Genomic DNA, 22,080 nt, shown 5'->3' with positions numbered 1-22,080 from the left:
TACATATTTAACCTTTTATTGCACTTTGGACATATACAAGGTATTTCCCACAATTACTGATTATTCAACACTGATGCTACAAAACATCGCTTGAAGATGCAACAGAGTTTAGGCACTGATTCTGCAGAGTTCAAGTTAGAGCTAAAAAAATTTACGAAATTACAGTGTATTGCATAACATTCTAAATACCATAACTTTAAAAATAACATCGTTTATGTAATACAAAAATCAGAGGGTTGGTTATAGATTTTTTACAAACTTTAACATTTTGAAAATGATTTTCTGTATACATATGATTTGACACGTCAAAAGTTTTTGCACTTTTATTTTTCTTGTTTCCTATTAGATATTCCCTCAGGTAAGAAACAGAAAAGTTTGAGCTTTAAAATGTTTTACCATATAAAACAGATTCAAAATATACTTGAAAGGCATATTTTGTAGGCTTCTATGTTGCAATTCTATTTAGACTTTTTTTCATATACAGAATGTGAGTGTGAATTAATTAAAAAATTCTCATGTTTTCAAATTCCAGGACATAATATCATAATGAAGATAATCAAAGGTGCAGCACACAATGGTTTAGACTTGTAGTATGAAAAATTTTTTTCTCCTTTGAGCTATGTTTCACTCTTCATTCAATTAAAAAACCTAACAGCTTTTTCTGGTAAGCATCCTCTGAATGGGCAAAAAAGCAAGTCACAGATTTCTTATTCCTTGGTTTTTCAAACATAGAGCTAAAATACTTGATGGTGTTTTTTTTATTCTATCTACATTATTAAGGAGACCATACTAAACCCACTGAGACTAATACATTACCGTTTAGTAGAAAATTATCACTCTAGAAAACAAATAGCTTATTTGATGTGCTAATTCCAGATGGAAACTAAGGGTTTGATGCAGAAACTGTGGGGTGAAGTTCTTTGGCCAAACACAAAAAGGACTGCAATAGTTCTTTCATGGTGCTGACAAATCTTATAAAAGAAACAGTGTCTATAATATATTTTATACATTGATGCATACACAATTATTCTCCCTGTGTTACAGAAATACTGAAAGTAAATAGCCTCCCTAATTTCAAGGTGTGCCTCAGGCTATGCTTATGTAAAATGAAAACTACCCCATAATATTGCACTTCAGTGATCTGCTACAACAATAAAAAACCTAGGGTCCTTATAACTATATAAATTGTTTGTATAATGTCAAGACAAGGGATACAATTCTGTGTTTGGAAGTTAGCTTATTCAATGGAATTCTAATGAACAGTTCAAATAAATTTATGACTGGTCTATATAAATGCTGAAAATGAGAAAATTCCTTTCCATAGCAGCATTCAGGAATACCACTTGAATATATGAAGTATTATATTGGAGTGTCTAGATAGAGCTGATCAAATAGATAAAAAAGGGAATGACAACTTGTCCTGAACAGGTACATGTCAGTATCAGACAATGGGAACAAAATCAGTGCAAGAAAAACCCTTTCAGGCAGTATTACATACTATGTTTTTACTGATTTTACAAATTCAGGGTTTGGATACAGGATTGTACAGCAGATAGTTTTAAAGTTGACACTTTTTACACCTGGTATATAGGTTAGTTCTGCCTTTATATAAAAGCCTTTTAACCCCTGAGTTCAAAAGTTATAAGCAATAAAAGGTGTCAACTCTATTTTTGTAATCTCAGGTATGTTTTGAAGCCTTATGTTCACATTGTTTCATTATTTCTTTCCCCATTGAAGGTTTTAAAACGCTGTTTATTTAGTTCCAGGTTCTGAACAATTTCTCTTGCCACTGCAGGTACCAAAAGTCCTCGTCCTTTAAAATTACTCACATTCTGCTTGCTACTTTTGTAAAATCTGTACTTCTCATATGGAAGAATAACATTAGAGAAGGAAGAATGACATTAGAGAACATATTCATCATTAGCTAGGCAAGATAAACAAATACTGCGCTCATTTTTAAAGTATAATTTTAAAGTATAATATTTGCAGGAAAGTCATTATATTTGAAAAATACAAACATACAACATGAATCTTTTTTATGTAAACAAATTTGTGCCAAATCACTCTCCCTGTAATGGTAACAGACCATTGGGAAGGCTAAGAACACAAATAATTTATTGACATAATGAGAGTCAAAAATTATGCAAAGATCAGAAACACAGAATATTATTGGAGAAGACACTGAGAAAATGCTTAGTATATAAACAAGCCAAATTACATTCTCCAAGGGATGATACGTTTCTTTTAAAGGAGACTTGAATATGCTTTTGGCCAAATGATAAGACTGATGAGATTAGATTGTTTTAGAGACTTGCAACGATTTTCTTAGACTTTCTATTATTTTTTCAGAAGCACCTATCCATTTATAATTACTGTGGATGTACTTCCTTGCCAAAGAATTCAAATGTAAAGCAATCCTCCTTATATTTTCAATTCAAATCAAGCTATATTAATAAAAAAGTATATAATTATTTTCCAGTATTTTGAATAATGTGCATACACATAGACACATACAGATACATATGTATCTATATTACATGTATGGCACAGCTTATGTTAAGGACATATAGCACAGGCAGTCAAAACAGAGGGAAATATTATAATTTCAAAACAGAGAGCAGCATACATTTAAAAATAATGTATTTAAATGTCCTTTCAATGTCATAGTTTTAGCATTAGTCACATTAAAGCATTGCTGTATAGGAATTTCACGACTTATATTTTACAGCTTAATGGCCCAGCCATTTGCACAAATTCCTGAGCACAGAAATATATGTTATACAGTGCTCAGAATGTGCCTATGACTGAACTGGAAGAATTTAGAATAAAAGCTAGAAAAGCATCAGGCCCAGACAAACTTGATGGTAGACTGCCTTTAGTTTAACAAAGAGTTTTAGTGCATGGTCGAATGAAAATACTTAAATGGAGGATAAGTTTACATGCTCTAATGAGCAACAAACTTTTGTTCTTTCATACTTTAAAACATTAAGTCTAACTCCTAAATTTCACTTTGAAAGACCAGGTATTGCTGATGTTCAAGATTTCATTCTGGTTTTTACTATTTTGGCCCTATGAGTAATTAAAAATTAATGTATGACAGTAGAATGCAGAAATGTGCAAATGTCAAAGATCTTGTTTAAAAACAGAGACACAAGTTCAATCAAATTTTGTTCTTACACTGTATTATTTTAGCTGTTTTCTCCAGATCTTCAGTGCACTAGCCACAATGACCATAAAACTACAATTATTTTAATTTTCCTAGGTTTTTATGAACCATAAGAACATAAATGAATCAATACAAAACAATTACTGAAAAACTATATATAGAACTGAAGAACTGCATCACAGTTTTATGCAAGACAATGCTCTACAGCAATTATCTTCAAAATGTACTTGGTTTGTTTTTGACAAATAAGTTACCTAAGTATTTGATACAATCCACATACTTACCTGTTACAGAGTGTGTTTTTCATACCTGTCTACAGCAAAAGCTGACATTTAAACTACTTCTGCAAGAGATGCAGGACTCTGAAGGTCAACTTCAAGAAGAAAACTATTCAGGAGATAAAGGCTTTTTTAAATTTGAAAATTGTTTTCCATCTCATAACAACTTTTACCATAATTTTGGAGGAAAGGCCAGAAAATACTAAAAGCACGTCGAAAAATACAGTAGCCAACTGAAAGAAGATGTTCCTGCAGAAAGCTCAAGTTTCCAACGTTCAGTTTAATAGCAAAAATACTTACTCCCTTTCAACTCTTAGTGTGTTTCTGATGGTGAGCTCCATTTTATTTTTGAACTGCTGATACGTCTTTGTTCTAGGAAGCTCTAAGCAATTAAGAAGTCTGTTTCCATTGGGATACCTGATACTTAAAAATTTAATAGTAGGTTCAGGATCAAAACCAATGGCTGGTATATAAGAGGAGCCTGTTACAAAGAGCAGAATATCCTCCAATGTCACTACAGAGTCACCACCTAAAAGATAAGGATTACGTTTTATCACTGATTGTCTATTACACATAAGCCATTACCCCACATGTTAAGTGCTAAGAGGAAAAAACCCCCATATGAAATCAAATCAATATACTGAATAAATATGCAGTCATATAGCTACCTAAGAAAAAGTTTATCAAGAAAATCCCACTTCAGTTAGTTCTGAAAAATCTTAAGTGAATAAAAAAATCTCTTCTGCAAGCAAAAGATAGGAAACAGAGGTCTTTAAGACTTCAGACAATTTATCTAATAAAGGATTTTTCAGTATCACTTAGGTTGTGTGTTGGATTTTCATATTTTAATTCACAGGAATCCTAGAGACAATCTTTCAGATATTTACCACTCTAAAGGTCTGGGCAACACTTTGAGAAATTCTAATTAGTAAGAAAAAGGGGGAAGAAGGAACAATTAGGAACTGATAGTGACTACAAAACCTTGATTTATTTACATCACTGAAATCTAAAAATCAAATTCTGTATGTATACCAGCAGCAACTAAATAACCTGGACAGGGAAGGGGAGGACTCTTTCATTTAAAAAAACAAAGAAAAACCCCAAAAAATGAAACCAAACCAAAACTTACTTTCCACATCTTGCAAATAGCCCATCCAAAAATCAGCACCTTCAACTTTATTTACATCTGATGAGGAATGGATTGTAAAGAGATTGTAGACAGTTTCCGCTGAAAGTCTTTCGGGTTTGTAGCAGAATATGCTAGAGAACACACCTGGGTGCATTTGCATTTTCTCCAGAACACCAAGCGTTTTCAAACCCTGCCTAAAACTAGGAGAGGGGGATAGAAAAAGAGTGACCATGCATCAGAACTCTGCATTTTATAAAGCTGCAAGATGGGGTATAATAAATCTTGTCAAGAAGGTTACATAGTACTCCCATTTTATCTTGGGAAATGCATTTAACTCTCATTTTAACAATCTAAATGTTTCTGTAGAGCTTTTTGGGGAGATGAAAGAAATACCAGTGATATGTAGAAATTGACCTTACTTCCTGGTACTTGACTGTATGTACAAGGCGTACTTTTAACTTTAGTAAGAAAACATAGCAATCCTCTTTCTTACAAATAGCTCTTTGGAAAACAGTTAAATTCCTTGTCCATAGACAAAATAAGTTCTCTTAAAAGACAGCCTTTGCTTGGCTTTTGCAAGTTTGCATGTGCTTATGTGCTGTTATTTCTGCCTGTGACAAACGCAGACAGCAGCATCCTGGGCTGTACTGGAACTGTGTTGCCAGCAGCTCAAAGGAGGTGATCTTTTTCCTCTGCTTAGCAGCAGTAAGGCCACACTTTAAGTGCTGTGTGCAGTGCCAGGTTCTGGCAAAGGGTGACTAGGAAGATTAAGGGACTACAGCATAACCCTTTGAGGAGAGGCTCAGGGAGCTGGGACTCTTCAGCCTAGAGAAGAGAAGGTTCAGGTGGAATCTCAACACGTAGAAATATCTGAAGAGATAGGAGGTCAGAGACAGGCTCTTTTCAGTGGTGCCCACTGGCATAGAACATTTAACAGCTAAAATAACCAACTCTTTAGTTACTCTCAGTCCTTTATACTGACAAGTAATTTCTTGTTCTACTCTCTTATGCCCACCTGAAGCCCATCTCTCAAATGCTCAAAACTCCACTACCTCATGGTGTTCCGAGTTAACTTAATATTTAAGTGTTTGAATTAGTGCATTTGTTTAAATGCACTAATTATGTTTTACTTTTTAACTCACTAATTTTAAAATATGATATAGACTGTTCAAACATGCCAGAGGGCCTTGAAGTGAAGGACTAAATTCTTCTGACCTTTGTTTAAAAAAATCCTCATATTAAGAATCAGTTTTCATAGCTCTTTGAGACAGAGTAATCAAATTTGTCAGAGGTAATACTATATGTGAAATTTAAATCAGGCTATGCTTGTTGGAAAAATTAGCATCCAGTAAATTTTTACTGAGCAGATGAAGAATGCGAATTGGAAGTAAGGCCAGAGACCAATCAAAGAACAGTCAAGAGCTGCAACTTTTCCAGCTCATGAGGTCATCACTACCTCACAGAAACATCAATGCAATGCTTATATTCTAAGCAGGCCAACTTACACTTGTTGACAGTGCTGCACTCCTAACAGCACACACAAACTCCCTAATTAGAACTCTAGAAAACTCATTTGAATTCTAAACATATGTTAAAAATTTCTAAAACAAAGACACTACATTGGAGCAATTCTGAATTAGAATTGAACATAAGCTAGAGAAATTGTAGAGTGCAAAGGTCTTTGTCATGCTGTAGCTTAAAAATTGTGAATCCGCCTTCTTCATAAGGTTGAAAAGGGAATGTAATGTGACCGAGGAGAAGTCAGAGCAGATATGTAGAGAAAAAACTTTTTCAGTTTAACTACTTAGTTAACAGCTGCTACTTAAGCAACTGAAAATTACAGTACACTTCAGTGGTTTAAATAAAGTAGGTAAGAATACCTGAGAGTTAGTTTTAATAACATATTATTTAGAGCTGCAGTGAGGAGAAGAACCAAGAAGTTCGAAAACTCAAGCAAAACAAACCTTTCTAGGGGCAAAGTAATTCTCTTGATTACATGATAGATCAGTATGTCATTCACCAGCATGTTCTTATCACACAAAGCTGTTACAGGTCTTAAACAGCCAGCAGCAGTGAGGAATTCACAGCAGTCTTGTAGTGTAGACTGTAGGCTGGACAGACTATTTGCAAATTTTATCTGCATAAAAACATAAGTTAGGCATTTGTTTACTACATGTGTGTAAACATATATGTGAAAAATATACCTTTGAATTTCAACAAAATTTATATTCAGTAGGTCCTTCTCTATCTCCAAATATAGTCTTGAGCAATAAATAAAAAGAAACTTATTGCATATTACCGTTTTTATTGTTTGTGCTACATCAACATCAGCAACATCTTCCAAAACTGGCTTCACATTCTCTGGACCATAGACAAGACATTTGAACAGTGTTTTGGAAAAGAAACCAGGAGGTGGACCACCATGAACCAGAGAAACAGCGATCATTTTACCAGCTTCAAAATAAAGATTTTCTTTTAAAGCTGCAAATAAAAAAGTATGTTTATTTAGATGCATAGAAATTATTTTTGATCATTTTTTAATAGAAAATGTCATAGTACTGTTTTTCTTAATGACTTTTGCCATCTTGTGACAGTTCAAACTATAAGACCCTATTTTTACATAGGAGTACCACATTCTTTTGCACCAGCTCTTCAGCCACTGTCCAGGATTGGGAGATATAACTTCCACTTTACACCAAACTCATATTTAATTCTGAAGCGTAAGAACTCAAAGAAGCTAACTTGGGGTCTTTTGGAAGCACACTATGAGAAATAATGCTCCAGAAATTTGAGGAAAGGAAAATAATTAGCAGAGAAAGCAAGTCAGAAAGAAAGGAATTAAATTAAAGAAAACAAATACACTAACTAAAAAGTTCCAAGTCTAGTTATATGCTGTTTTTCCATGGCTGTAGTCGACTTTTCCAACCAACCCAAATTTTTAAAATGACAAATCCACACACCATCCCTCTTTAGAACTAAAAAAATAAAAAAAATCAATCCCTGAAAAAATTCAGGACTATACTTGTGAACTGACACTCATACTGGCTGAAGATTAAAAAATATTTTAAGCTATATACTTCTCAATTTGCTTTTGAACAAAGCAACTAATTACCTTGAAAATCAAGGGACAAGTTCTTTCCAAAAGAGCCCTCAAACAATGATGAATTCTGAAGGTGAAGCATTAATACTTGGAAGAAATGGTGTTTTGATGCAGAAGTAGTATTTGTCTTCGATCTATTTTTCCAGTTTGAGAAATTTACTTCAATAGCGTTTGTAGGACTGAAGATGCGCTGTCTAAATCCTTTTAAAGCACTACTCCAAATATTTTCTGCATTGATGTTAAGTCTTGTTGTTTTTGTTTGAACTTGTAACTTTAACTCCTTCAGTATATTACAGACTTCCTTTCTTTGCTGACTTAAATACCTACAAGAAAATTGCATGTATTCTCAGATTAAATCTATGATTCATAATTAACAACAGTTACACTAAAAATAGTTAAATAGGATATTAAGAACACTTTTTTAAACACTGTGGCACATTCAGGTATTGCCTGAGTTATATCAATAAAACATTTAGTATATATTTTAAAATATATAATCCTATAGTGGCAAGTTTTAGAATACCTCTAAGAACTGAAAAAAGAGGTAGAAATAATTACCCTGGCATAAATCAAATAGTGATTTTCTTAATTCAGTGACTCCAACACAGTACCAAACCATCATCACATGAGTTGACATTTAAACAGAGTGAAACAAGTAAGAAATTGAAGTTTAAAATTTTGCCTTACAGATGTTTTGAAACCAAATTAGAACAATCATCACTATAATAAAAAAGTATATTTGAGTGGGAAGAAAATTCTCATTAAAAAAACCAAGATGTTTTCTTTATGAGCTTCCAACCAAAACTATCTCAAATACTGTATTTACTAGAAATACCTTATTCGCTCATCAGAATTTTTAGCACATAAGATAGAATCCATAAATTAACTACTCACAAGAAGATAATGAATTTTACGTCCTCAAACTGAATATTCTATATTAAAACGTTGTTTTAGCACTGACTTTAGTACAGGCACAAAGTATTCATATGGTACAAAAACATTAAAAATTTAGGACCTGTCTAATTAGAAGAAAGCAATTAGGATTCTTTTTATTCCCTATTTTCTAAAGAATGTTTAGCCATACATCAGTAAGGACAAAAATGCATTTCTGGGTTTTGACCCCCTTACCATCTAACCTAAAAACTCTTCGTAGGTTTCATTCTTTTCCCCTCACACCCCTCTAGCATTTATAAACAGCAGAAGCCTTTCTCAAGTATGACTTCTGATTTGAAGTGTAAACTCATCTCATTTTTGACTGACTATATGCATATACACACACACAAATGTTTTTGTATACTGTATAGATTCACACAGAGAAATATATATGGATACTGTATATACACACAGATACATGTAGATACTGTATATACACAAAATCACACACACACAGTCTGTAGGAAATACAGTAAAAAGCCATGTGCTAGATTACTCTTCAAAATAAGAAAAATAGAAGAAATACTTGTGCCTCAGGGACCAGTTCCAGTTTGACATCACTGGAGATGGGGACACTGTCACTCTGTTGGATGCTGGCTGCTCTAGGTGTGAGCAAGGTGACAAGTTCTGGCACATTATCTTTGGCGATCTAGAAGTGAAAACAGTATTTTAAGAAGATACAACTGAAGAATGTATGAACACTTCCTATTTCAAGGTAGCAGTATAGTTTCCCCCTAAATCAGTACTGACTCTCATTTGTATCTCCATTTCCATGAAGTCCACCAGTGCCTGAACTACAATTTTGAAAATAATGATTCTGTATTTTATTACACTGTGGACTAATTAGGATGTGTTTTTAGTTGCATCTCATACATCAGATGAAAGCACTGACTGACACAGTAAGCAAAAACTAAAAATATCAGTTTTTACAAACTTGAAAACAGCAGAGCAAAATATTATTATGAACATTTGTCTTTAAGTCAGACTTCTAGAACACTATTAAAATGGAAAAAATTCCAATAAGCAAACTTAAAGCTTATTGCCATTTGTATATTCTTAAGTTACCACTAAATTGTTAAAATTCCTTTAACAAGGATCTATCTCTACCAAACTAAAAAATGGTTTACACGCCACCAAATCCAAATAACTATAGCAAACTTACAGAGTTCATGGCTTACTCAGAAAACTTCAATCACTAAATTTTTTATTCTAATTTTATTTGATTTGCAATTTAATGTAAGTTCCTCCTATGGAATAAGCCATTATTTCCTCACGTTTAAGTATTATCTTATGGCAATGATCAATTTCTGTGAGAAAACATAAAACTACACACTGGAGTAGAAAACTGCGTGGAGATCCAGATGACTGCCGAGGGGACTTTGGGGGTGGCTCGTCCAGCAAACAAGGTGTTCCATTTGAATTTGCAGAGGCAGACGAAGCACGCTTTTTCCGTTTGCTATACTTCCCTGTAGGATTACATTATATTAATTTAATGAATTTTCTAGTTGCAAAGTATGCTTATATAACCTGAAGTTATCATTTAAGAGATCACTGTCACATCCACAACTTCACCTGATTTTGCAAAGATACTTCTGCATTCCATGCACTCCCAGTTTTGCTCCCACGACTTCAGAGATGAACAGGCCAAATGAGTCCCACGAGAACCGCAGTACTGGCAACGCTGAATTTCCCATTTACTAAAAGGAAAAACTTTGGCATTTAGAATTAGACAGAAAAATGAGGCTAGTAAAAACAAAGACTAATTGTAAGTGCAATCCTGATACTAAACCAATAAAGCATAATTTTACCAGTCTGGCAGAACTGATTCTAATCAAGGAGACTTTCTTCACACAAGATATACTCATAACTGGCTGCAACAAGAAAAAAAAAGCTACTCGTGTTCCAGCAGCTTGCACTGAGTGAGGCTATTAGTACTCCTCTGTTCTGAAGTCAACAGATTGCAGGCACTATCTTCTCATCCTGCTAGTCAGCAAACTCCTCTGTGTTTTATGGTATCCACCAGTCAGCTTTTCCAAACAGTAATTCATTTAAAGGAGAACTCTCTAGGGAAACATTCAAACTACTGACGACCTAAGTCTACTACTTTAACAATAACTTCTTGTAAAGGCTATAAGTATTTTAAAACTTAATAAATTGCTGAATTAAACTCTGAATGATACATACACAACATTAATTTAGGTACATGCCGTGTTGATGCACAAATTCTACTTCAGCCTGTAAAAAATGAGGACAAAGTAACTGATAATCCCTTTAATTTGTTTTTCATGGCTTTTATAACCATATGAAGGTTAGAGAAATTTAGTACTGAAATATGATTATATTGAGTAAAACAAAAACACTATCTAGACAGTGTGTTGGCTTGACATTAAAACGTGATGCCAAAAAATACCCAAACATTTATGTACATGAAAATTATAAACAACAACAATGAAAAATAAGTCAAAAAACCTATTCTATCCCAAGTTATACGTTCCTGCTAAAGTATCATACCTATCAGGTTCATTATAGTCTCTTCCCTTCTTGCAGAGACACCTTTTAACATCACAGTGTTGATAACAATGCAGTAAGTCTTGATATGCATTTTCTTCAAGTTCCCAAGATGCATCCCTGCAAACAAGGCAGAAGATGGACATCAGAACTCTATTTCTGATTGTTTTAATGGGTTGCTCTGTATTTAGAAAAAAATATATGCAATAAACATATGAATGTATTTCAATCATGTCATGTTCTAGGGGAGGTTCTAGGTAACTGAGAGGGGGAAGGGGGGGAGGAAACTCTAGTAACTAAAATAATACTATAAAACACATAGATGGACTTCTTCTTGCATAAATTTACTTTGATTTTAAGTATTTATTATTTGTCATATGACTTCATTGACACAGCACATTTGCTCTGTCTCCATCCCTTTTTACTCTCACAGAAAATAAGGATATTTGTTTAGGCAACCTACATGAGTTACAAGTGAAACTGGTTTCATGAATGCTAACTCAGAATGTTCCAGGCCAGTATGGTGAAGTTCATAAATTATTTTGACTCTTCCTCCTCTCCAGAATCTTAAGCTTCTGTCTCAAGAGGGAATTGATGGTGCTCTCTGAAGACTAATAGTTGCTAAGTAATGATACTTCTAACAAAGAAGCATCATTCTGATCTCTTTCTGTCATATTTTGAGCCTCTTCAGGTGACAGAAACAGGAAAACCAGCTTAAGCAGATATTATACTAACATAACCTTTGCAATCCCTTGGCAGAAGACAGGAGCTGTATGGCTGAGTAATCCGCCAATTACAATTCTGTCTTGACAGAAATTCAGATAATTAAACTTGAACACAGAAGATACACTTCTTAGCAATCTTTACATTAAGGAAAAATTGTATTCAAGAAGTGCTTTTATCTTCCAATTGCGTTTAGCATTTAAGCTGAATCATGGCATTAAAAGTGACTTTTCAGAGCTTTCTGTTTTGTGTTTGATATAACCAATTTCACCTTTGCCTATTTTTATGCATATCTAAAAGGAAACAGGCTACTCCTTACCAAACTGAACAATTCTACAACTGAAGGTAGAACCAACATTTCACATATTAATAGCTGAAGTTCTGTAGAATAAAATAATATTCATAACAGCTTATCAAAGTTTTCATACAAGAGTAGTCATTAACAAAATTACTTACCTTTCTGGAATGTGTATGCCCATTCTCAACATTTCTTTTTGAAATTTGTCCTTGTTATTACACACTGTGCACCTAAAGAAAAATATCCCAGCACTCAAAGCTTGATACTGTGCCAAGAAAAAAAACAAAAAACACAACAAAGAAACCAGACCAATTATTGAATTACTACCATCCTTAATATGACAATAAATTATGTCTTAATATTCAGACACATTACATTCATGGATACCATCCTGACATGGGTGTTAAAGCTGGTACAATTATGATGTGACTTGACATTAAAGCAAATGGCAAGAATTTTCTCTTCCTTTAAGGAAAGAGCTCATATGCCAGAATAAGATTCATAAACAAAAGCACCATTCTTTTCAGTTAGTGTAAGTAACCTCTCCAGATCCAGTGTAAGTTTACAAAAAGAAAGTTGTAATTTTTTGTAGTCTTGGATTTAGCCAAAGAGAACTGATGATGTATAAATTACATTTTTAGCACTCAGATTCTGCACATAATGACTTGCAAGAAACTTGCTGAACTTCAGTTCCTAAAAGTAGCAAAGGCATGAAATATGTATCACATATGCAGAAACATGGAGGGGCCACAGGGAGAGAAAAATTAATAGCATTAAAAGCTCAAAATCCTTTTGTGTGCATAAAGCAATTTTAGCACTGCTCTTCAAACCTAGTATACTTCATACCTACTACCTACACTTACCAGTAAGCAATTGTTCCATTATTTTTAAACAGAAATGTGATCTCCATGGGTGCAAAAGGACTGAAAGGGAGAATCTGTATTACCTGCAAGCATTCTCGATGAAACCAAGCATTTTTACAGCAAGGACTTTTCAATACAGTGTACACTGGAAGATGTTCAACCAAATCCAGGCATATTGTGCACTGTGAAGCTCCTCTAGGTTCTTTATCCATAAACTCTTGGACTGGTCTATGTTCCCAACAGTAAGATCTAAAAAGTGTAATTTATGGTTCTGTTAACAAAACTACATTTTAAGAACCTTCTTCATAAGATTTAAAGACATCAAAATTAATTCAATCATCAATTTTTCATGAGTAAGTGCTATGCAACAAGCTAAAAATGCAGACATACTGGTTTTTGCTAGGCTAGAGTTAAATTTCTTAATAGTAACTTGTATGGTGATGTTTTGGATTTGTGAGGAAATCAGTGTTGATAACACAGTGATGTTTTAGCTATTGCAGATCTTGAACAGAGTCCAGACTTTTTCTCTTTCTCGCCCCTCCCCACCAGTGAGCAGGGTAGGGACGCACAAGAAACTGGGAGGTGAGACAGCTGGGATGGCTAATCCCTACTGACCTAAGGGATATTCCATACCATGACATCCAAGAAATGCAGCTCTAGAAAAAACCTTTCTGAAAATGCCTTATCTTTACACATACTTGAGGTAATGCAAGTTGTTTTGTGTTAACTGCCTGCCAGACTTCAATCCATCCACCCTACAAACTCAGCTCACAACAAGGATAATGCACTTGAGTATTTTGATTACAGCCAAGATGCTAGACAGATGACAGTAAAAGAAAACAAATCATTTTTTTGACATTTGATATTAAGCCCATTTCCCCTGCAGTCCCTCTCTGATAAACTTGGAAACACAACAAAATGGCAGATACTGTGTTGTGACTGTTGAGAGATACAGGTATCCAAAGCTCTGTCATTTCAACAAAGGCACAGGAGACAGGCAAACAAAAACCCAAATCGACCATTATGCAGTTTATTTCAGAGCTCAGAATTTACTGCTCAGTTTTATAAACAACTTAACTACTTGTATAAGCATAAAGTCATGTATTTCAAAGTGTTGAGAATTGAGTTTATAAATATTAGGTGCACAATGTAACTGTTTGACTTTCATGTCTAACACAAATCAGGTATTTGATTCCTAGATAATCCGATGTCATTTGCAACTATCAGCCTATCCAATAACAAGCCATGAAAGAAACCCAAGTCACCTCCTGTATAAATATAATAAATTGAAAATAGAAAAACAACAAAGTTCCAAAACTCACCTGAAGTCTTCCATAAACTGGAAAATGCATTCCCTTTGTATCCCACAAGGAAAATGGTAACTTCGTTTGCATTTAGGAGCTACACATCCAATTGAAGCTCCCTTTTTCTTACAGATATTACATTTCTAGAAATAATTTGTTTTGGAAAGATAATATCAACACTTTAAATACAAGTAAAATTATAGGAATTAAACCAATAGAAAAGTTACAAAAAGTCTAAAAAAGAATAGTAGCTAATAGATTAAAACTGTGACAAGACTAATGTGGTTTAGCTCTGTTACAAAGAGTAAACATATGCAGTTATTTCCCAGACTTAATGTACTGGTTAATATGCATATTGTCCTGTGACATGTAAGATAACATACAAGTTACTTTACCAGTACCTATAGTTTATATAGCTATAATAGGCATACACATATATATGCTTATATATAGGAATCTGTAAATTATTTACTCTCAGCTTCAAGCTCAGCACAATGTCATGAGGTATTATGAAAGTTTAATTCACTCTTATTTATCTGGAACTTGCCCAAGGAATAACACCAGTTGCAAACTCTAGAGGCCCAGGGAAGCTGACTTCAGTTGTGGGGTTAATTGTAATGGAGCACCCAGGCCACACTGATCTCAGAAACATTCACTAGGCCTCAGCCTGAACCACCTGCACTGGACTGAGCCTCTCTTGAGGCTCATCAGAACCACTGTCTGCTCCCAGGAACTAACAGGTATCTAATGAGCTCCTGTTTTATAACAAACAGCTTTGGAAAACTGTTTTCTTGCCTGAATAACAACCAAGTGGAATAGTATTTTCATTACTGAAGCTTCAGAGAAAGTTATCAGCTCGAATTGCAGCCAGGATGGAAAATTACTGCCACTAAAGCCCTCTTGTGACCCTACAAACAGTGGACCAAAGTGACACCCTTGGAGCTGGATTCCCAGAAGACATGGGGCTAATGTGCATGTCTCAAACACTGACAACCACAATGGAGCTGCTGGCAGTAACACACACAAACTGCTGGTGACAACCAAGAACACACTGTGAGAAAGAAGATTTGACTGTAGCAGAGGGCCTGGCAGAGATTGACTTGTCTGTGAGAAAGAACCACAGCAGAGTCAAGCACAGGAATGTGGAGTAGAAGTGGGCATGGACTATAGGGTAGGATTTAGACCCCAAAGCCCTCCAACCCACTACCAGAAAGGCCTGAAACAACAGACTGCTCATGATAACTAATTTACATAGAGGGCAAGAAATCCACCTTAGGGGTGGTGAAACCTATCCCCAAAAAGGTACCCCCACAAAGCCCAGGCCAAGTGTGTACATGACTAATAAAACTTTCTGACCTCTAGTGAACCCTCTGACTTTTGTCACTCCTTTTGCCCAATGAGCAAAATCTTAGGCACTTCCTTCTCCCTTTAAGGGTGGATCATTACATTTTCTGCAGGTTTTTTTTCCTTGAGGCTTCCACAAATCCAACAGACTTGTTACTTAAATGTAGAGTTCAGGTGCTCGAATGGGTTCAGCACATTGTCCATTGGAGGAAGCAAACAAACCCCACAGGCAGTACTAAGAGCACTTAAAGTTACCTTTTTCCCCTGGTAAATACCAAAGACATAATTCTTACCAGTTTTGCAGCTCTTTTTACTTCTTTCCTAATATCTGTGATCAAAAATCCATCTACACCTTCATCTTCTTCACCCCTCTGCCAAATGCCACTTGACATTAACTACAAAAACAAATTAAGTATTTCAAAATATCCACCTAATCTAAAGATTTAAAATTACATACACTGTGCTTATCAAGTAAGAGAGAAGTTTAGTCTAAAAAAGCTCACATGGAAACATTTTAATGATTAAAACTCTGATATAAAACACATTTTTTTCTGACATGACAATAACCAGTAAAATGAAAATAAGTATTAAATAACATCAGAGTAGTTGTATAATACTGTAGGGCCAGCGATAGTGTATTTTGCCTTCCTTTTTGAAGTATACAGACTATTCAGATAATTGTCAAACAATTACTTTCAGCATATAAATCTTCAGAGGAAGTAAAATTAAATTAGCTTAGTTAATATGAATGACAATTGTGCTGTGAAGATAATGAAGCACAGTAGGAAGTAACTGTACTGAAGTGTCACCTAAGAGGAAAAGTAATTCACTTTAGAGGAGATTTAAATAAACACAGAATCAACTAACTAGGCAAATCAGAAGAGCCTGATGATAATTTAAAGTTAGGCAGCAACATTACAGTCTTCAAATAACTGAAGAGTTTCACAACTTGATGCCGTTTATATTCTTTACAGTTTCATTTTATAATTTCAACGTAGTACCATTTAAACTAGTTTTATCAATATTGTACTCAAATAAATGTAAGATTACATACCCAAACCAATTAAATATATTTTTCCAACTGTGAGACATTTGGCAAAGAATAATTAAACTGTCACTAATGTGCCTTTTTGTAGAACTCTTTTCTTATATAACATACACTGTATTTAAGTAAAATCACAGGGCTTTGCACATTTTTAAAAGAAGTAGACACAAAAAAATGTTAAAGATACTACACTGAGCTTCCTGCAGTTAAAATAACTTTTAACTCCTAAAGCTCAGTATTGCATGCATGCCTTTTCCTACCTGTTTATCAGGATAGGATTTTTCCTTATCATTTGATATGGCCCTATATAGGAGACAAAATTACCACTAACATGGTATAATGGCCTCTATTTCCTTACAGCGACTTAAAATTTATTTGAAATCAAATTTCTCTATCTTTATCTAACTTCAGAAAACCTCCACTCTCCTTAGTTTTTAAAGGATTCAGTATCCAAACTATTAAGTCATCTGCAGTCAATGCTCTTTAAAGAATTTGTTGAGAAAACATACCCCCTACATTACTTCTGATACTCGACACTCATTTTAAAATTGGGGAGAACAATTCAAATTATATTTATTAACAAACAAAAGACTTATTTTTTTTTGTGAAGCAGTAATGTTATTCTAAAGACCTGTAAAAATTTAGACTTTGAGAGGAAACTTAAGTATACCTTCAGGAATATGAAACTTGGAAAATGTCAAGGGTGATAACAAAAGCTTCAAGTTATATCCATAGTTTTTTTTAAATTATACACTTGTACTATTTAGTGAAACTATACTGATATGATCAACAGGTTACATATAACTTCACTGAAAATTAGGACTTGAGTGTTACAATGTTCTGTGTAATGTCAGAGAACAGCTCACAGGCAGCAAGAAATATTGAGAAATGAAAAAAAACTTTTCTGTACTTTCCACACTGGGTGGAATTTTCACATTTCAAATTTTGAAACGTCATTTTTCTTATAGGAGGCAATATGTAAGAGCAAACTGTTCCTTTTGTCATAACATGTACCTTCATTGCTATTTGCTATGCTAGGTTAGGAGAATTAATGAATTCCTTTAAATGGACAATGAACATAATTTAGCTTTGAATAAAGGCTTGCTGGGATTTACTTATTTCATCTGCTACACCTGACAAGTACAAGCTATCAATGCTATGAGTTAAAGCTCACATTTCAAGCTTTGCGACAACAAAATTATTACAAAAACATGACAAGTTATTAGTATTAAATACTTGTTGCACCTTTTTTTCAGATAAAACAGAAAACCAAAATATCATTACCATACACTTACCAAACAGTAATAATGAACAGTGAGATTGTACTCCACATAGGTCCTTTTTTCTCCATACTTTTCAGCGCAGTCGTCTGTCCGTCCACAGAGAACACAGACTAAAATATAAAATCATGTTTATAAGCACAGTGAATTCCAAGTACTGGAATTGCTATGGACCAGCTACAGAGCAGTAGCTTTCACCTCTTTCAATCACATGCATCTTCAAGTAGATTACTGGATAAAGGACAGTAGACATCCCTTTCCTTATTGTTGAATTTTATAATAGATACAGAAGAATGTACTATTTGTTCCTCCTCTAGTGACTAGCAAGAAAATACTTCACCAGCCTGCTGATTCAGTAGTGGTCTATCAGCCAAGCTAAATTCACAAGCAGACTGTGCTCCCAATTGAAATATTCTTCCCCAAACACCCAAAGAGAATTGTCAAATGGCCAACAATGTCCAGGTGCATGTGAAATGTCATCTAGTTGCTACCACAGTTTTTAAAAACATTTAACAATTTGAGACAAAACTGCATTTAACTAAAACCTTGAGGACTTCCCACTTACCAAAGCTTCTAGCCCACTATCATAGTTCCACGGACTTTTAATAGCTTCCCTTTAATTCCCAGTAGATGTATAAAAGACATTTACAATATTCTAAGATTCAGAACAGTCACAGTAGTAACAACAGGGCTACTGCTTCAGCCTAAGAAAGTGCTGAATGGTACATCTCAAACACAGCTCTGTGTGACTTGGCTGCTAAATTCACAAGGTTACTTCCTTGAAACATCTGCAGAAAACACTATTTTAAAATAGTCTAATTACAGCAAACAAACCTAAAGAAGTTTCAAGTTATTTCTTTTTCATTTCCTTAGACAAGTGGTGGTTCTAACACAATTTCACATAATGGTCAGGGTTGGAAGTGACCTCTGGAGATCATCTGGTCCAACCCTAGGCAGGGCCACCTAGAGCAGGTAACACAGGACCTTGTGCAGGTGGGTTTTGGATGTCTCCAGAGAAGGAGTCCATGACCTCAGTGGGCAGCCTGTTCCAGTGCTCTGCCACCCTTCCACATGTTGAGAGGGAATTTCTTGTGTTTCGGTTCATGACCATTGCCCCTCATCCTGTCTGGGCACCACTGAAAAGTCTGGCACCACCCTCCTGGCACCTGCCTCTGAGATATTTATAAGTGTTAATGAGATTCCCTCTGCCTTCTCTTCCCCACACTAAACAGGTCCAGCTCCCACAGATTCTCCTCATGAGAGAGATGCTCCAGACCCCAAATCATCTCTGGCCTCTGCTGGACACTCTCCAGTAGCTCCTTGTCTGTCTTGTACTGAAGAGCCTCAAATTGGACACAGTAATTTTATTATTGGAAACTCACCTACTCTTTGAGCATGAATAAAATAAGTCATGACTAACAATATATAGGCAGATTAAGTATTTCTGAAATTATTTTATAAAAGCTTTACTCACTTTTTGTGCTTTGAACATCAAAATTATTCATTTTGCTCATCCTGAGTTCTTCTGGCCGTCATGCAAAAGAAACAAGGTATTAAATACATCCAGTGCATAAATGAACATTATACAGCTCTTTTATGTTTATTCAAAACTGCAAAGGAAGGGTATAAACTCCATAAACCAAAAGTGGTATTGTGATAAAAGAATATAATAATTTTTATTGTGAGAGACAGAGGTTCAGCAAGCAGGATGCAATTGTCCAGAAAAAACATCTTAGACCATAAGAGATACAGCAACTTTTACCTATTTCCCCAAACGAACAAACAAAATACATTTTATTTTCATAAGAGAAAAAGTCCAATGCAACAGCTAGTTATCTACAAACTTATTTGTACAGAAGAGTTCTTACTTATTTTAAGCAACAGAAATAATGGTTCACAGATAACCTAAGAAACAGCTCTGACTTCTGCTCAAATAAAGGTTGTACTGATACAAAGAACTTGAAAACAAAAAAGTAACTGGGTAGTGATGTGACTATGACTATAGTCTCCATTGTTTGGAGAAAATGCAGGATCCTGGATCAGAGAAATCCTGATCCACAAAAAATCCAAGGGGAAAAAAAACCCCACAAACTAAAAAGGTGAGGAACTCAAAACTGGGACATGCATAAAAGGAAATTTACACTATGTAGGACAGTGTATTTTACATTCTGAAGTAGAAAGTAATTTATTTAGAAACAGATCTAACTTGCAACGTGAGCTGCCCTTTACTGTGTGCCACACCATGGACCCTTATCCTAAAAATAATCAACCCAAACCAAATAATCTCTAGTTTCTTCACCACAGCATCAAAATGATTATTCTTTCTCAGCACTCTTCCAGGAACACATCTGTAGATCTTTGACTTGCCTTCCCTTAGGAAGCTGAAGAAAGCATTACTTAAGTTCTGCAGGCCAAGGGTGATGGCCTGCATCTCCAGGCTGGAACTCCGGCAGGCGGACAACTCCCTCTTGCTACAGGGAAGCAGCCAGTAACAAATCGAAGGTCAAACCAGAAGCCTGACAGACTGTCAACTATCGGCGGTCCGGTATTTACAGGTTTGAGGACTACCAGATATCAGCCTCAAGAACAAACTTTAGGTTAATTCAAACTATTGCAAATAAAGCACTGGAGCAATTTTACTGGAGATCTAGGGAAGGAAGCATATTGAGAAAGAAAAAGAAATGGAGGCAGAAGTGTCAGGCACAGGCAAGTGCTCTATGCCACTGAGAACCGGAGTAGTTGTCCAAAGGACCTTGGCTACAAAACGGTCTAAAAGGAAAACAAACCAAAAAGCACCACTACTAAACTAGATTAAAACATTCCTAAAGACACACCACACTGATAGTCAGATTAAATTAGTGACCACTCATTCCCAGAAACACACTTCCCTTTTTCTAAATAAGGAGCAATAACTATACTTAATCAGGTACAGAGGGAGCAAAAGACCCCCAGAGCTCACACACATTCCCCTTCTTCAGGATTTCCCCAGGATGGTCACTGTCAGTTTCACCGTTCTCCCGCTCCTGCGGTAATACAGTACAGAAACTGCCTACACACGGCCACGCAAGCCAAGATTATTTTTGGTAGAAAGCCTTACAGGTGGACAAAGCACATATGCGGCTGGAAGCAAGAAAATCACCTTCATACCTTTCCTTGGCTCCAGGAAAATAGAAAAAAGAAAACGCTACACCACCCCCAATTCCCTCTACTTTTCTCAAATTCTTTCGGGTAAGTGAACCCAAAGTTCGAATTTACAAGTTAAAAGATAAGCAGATCACCCATTTAGGCCCCCTGCATAAGTCCTCTGGGGCTTTTCAAAGGAACAAAGCAATTCCGCATCCGTCTGCTTGCAAGGCAGGAACGACCCCATTATGGCCCAGTGTCTTGAAAACCGGTGTAAATAAAACGTATCTACTTTGCCGAAACAGGCTAGAAAAGTCCTCAGAGTGGGTGTTTAGATTTTGCTACATTCTGTAATTTTTTTACTGCTCCATAGCGTAACGCGTTTCAAGTCTTTTAATTAGAGACTGAAAAAGAAAAACAAAGCAAGCCCCAAGAGGCACGGTATCACGCACACGTTTTCCCCAGCACAGGAACAAAGGACATCTCCCGCACCCACCCGTGCATCCCGAATTTCCACGCAGTGAGACCTCCAGGTCCCCCCGCGCTCACTCCCCAGAGCCGCGTCCCGGGAAAGTCCCGTCCCTCGGCGCCCGGCCCCGGGCGGGCGGGCAGCGCTCCCGGCACGTCGCATCCCGTCCCCAGGAGCCGGGGTTCAGGCGGCCGCGCTGCCCCCGCGCCTCGCAGGGCTCAGCCGCCCGGCACAAGGGCCACGGCAGGTCCGTCCGCCGCTCCCCCCCCGTGCCGCACTCCGCATCCCCCCGCGCCGCCGCCCGTGTCCCGCTAGCGCGGAGGCAAGAGGGAGCATGTTTGGGTAGTTCTACCGGAGCTCCGGCCGCTCCGAGCGGCGGGAGCCAAGCAGCACCGGCCAGGAGGCTGCCGCACGGCGCTCCCCGCACGGCGAAGGAAGGGGCTCCCGCCTCCCTGCCCCGGAGCCCGAGGGCGGCACTCACCGCTCGGACCCGACCGAACCGGGCCGGGCCGCAGCA

The 22,080-nt window shown here is 36.2% G+C and overlaps 1 protein-coding gene across 1 annotated transcript; it reads right to left on the bottom strand.

Annotated features, from left to right (window-relative positions):
• On the bottom strand, window positions 1-22,063 carry G2E3 (G2/M-phase specific E3 ubiquitin protein ligase). The gene is made up of 17 exons (XM_058806740.1): window positions 22,045-22,063; window positions 19,446-19,496; window positions 17,987-18,084; window positions 15,940-16,041; window positions 14,321-14,445; window positions 13,082-13,247; window positions 12,294-12,400; window positions 11,118-11,234; window positions 10,179-10,303; window positions 9,940-10,072; window positions 9,133-9,255; window positions 7,686-7,996; window positions 6,873-7,054; window positions 6,538-6,710; window positions 4,574-4,773; window positions 3,745-3,973; window positions 1-1,859 (listed from the first exon to the last, which is right to left on the bottom strand). Exons 2-17 carry the CDS (start codon window positions 19,483-19,485, stop codon window positions 1,826-1,828), a joined length of 2,265 nt encoding a protein of 754 aa, XP_058662723.1. The 5' UTR covers window positions 19,486-19,496; window positions 22,045-22,063; the 3' UTR covers window positions 1-1,825.
• Window positions 22,064-22,080: the final 17 nt, after the last annotated feature.

This window comes from Ammospiza caudacuta, chromosome 6 (assembly GCF_027887145.1).
Source record: "Ammospiza caudacuta isolate bAmmCau1 chromosome 6, bAmmCau1.pri, whole genome shotgun sequence".
NCBI lineage: Eukaryota > Metazoa > Chordata > Aves > Passeriformes > Passerellidae > Ammospiza > Ammospiza caudacuta.
Note: the sequence above shows the minus strand (reverse complement) of the source record. Positions and strands in the feature narration are given on the sequence as shown.

What these genes read in the sequence shown, in the direction of transcription:
- G2E3 (XM_058806740.1), bottom strand. Translation starts at nt 19,485, where the DNA reads ATGAGCAAAATGAATAATTTTGATGTTCAAAGCACAAAAA. An exon ending in TTCATCGAGAATGCTTGCAG is followed by an intron (nt 12,401 to 13,081) that starts GTAATACAGATT and finishes TTCTTGGCACAG; the next exon opens with TATCAAGCTTTGAGTGCTGG. An exon ending in ACACTAAGAGTTGAAAGGGA is followed by an intron (nt 1,860 to 3,744) that starts GTAAGTATTTTT and finishes CCATATGAGAAG; the next exon opens with TACAGATTTTACAAAAGTAG.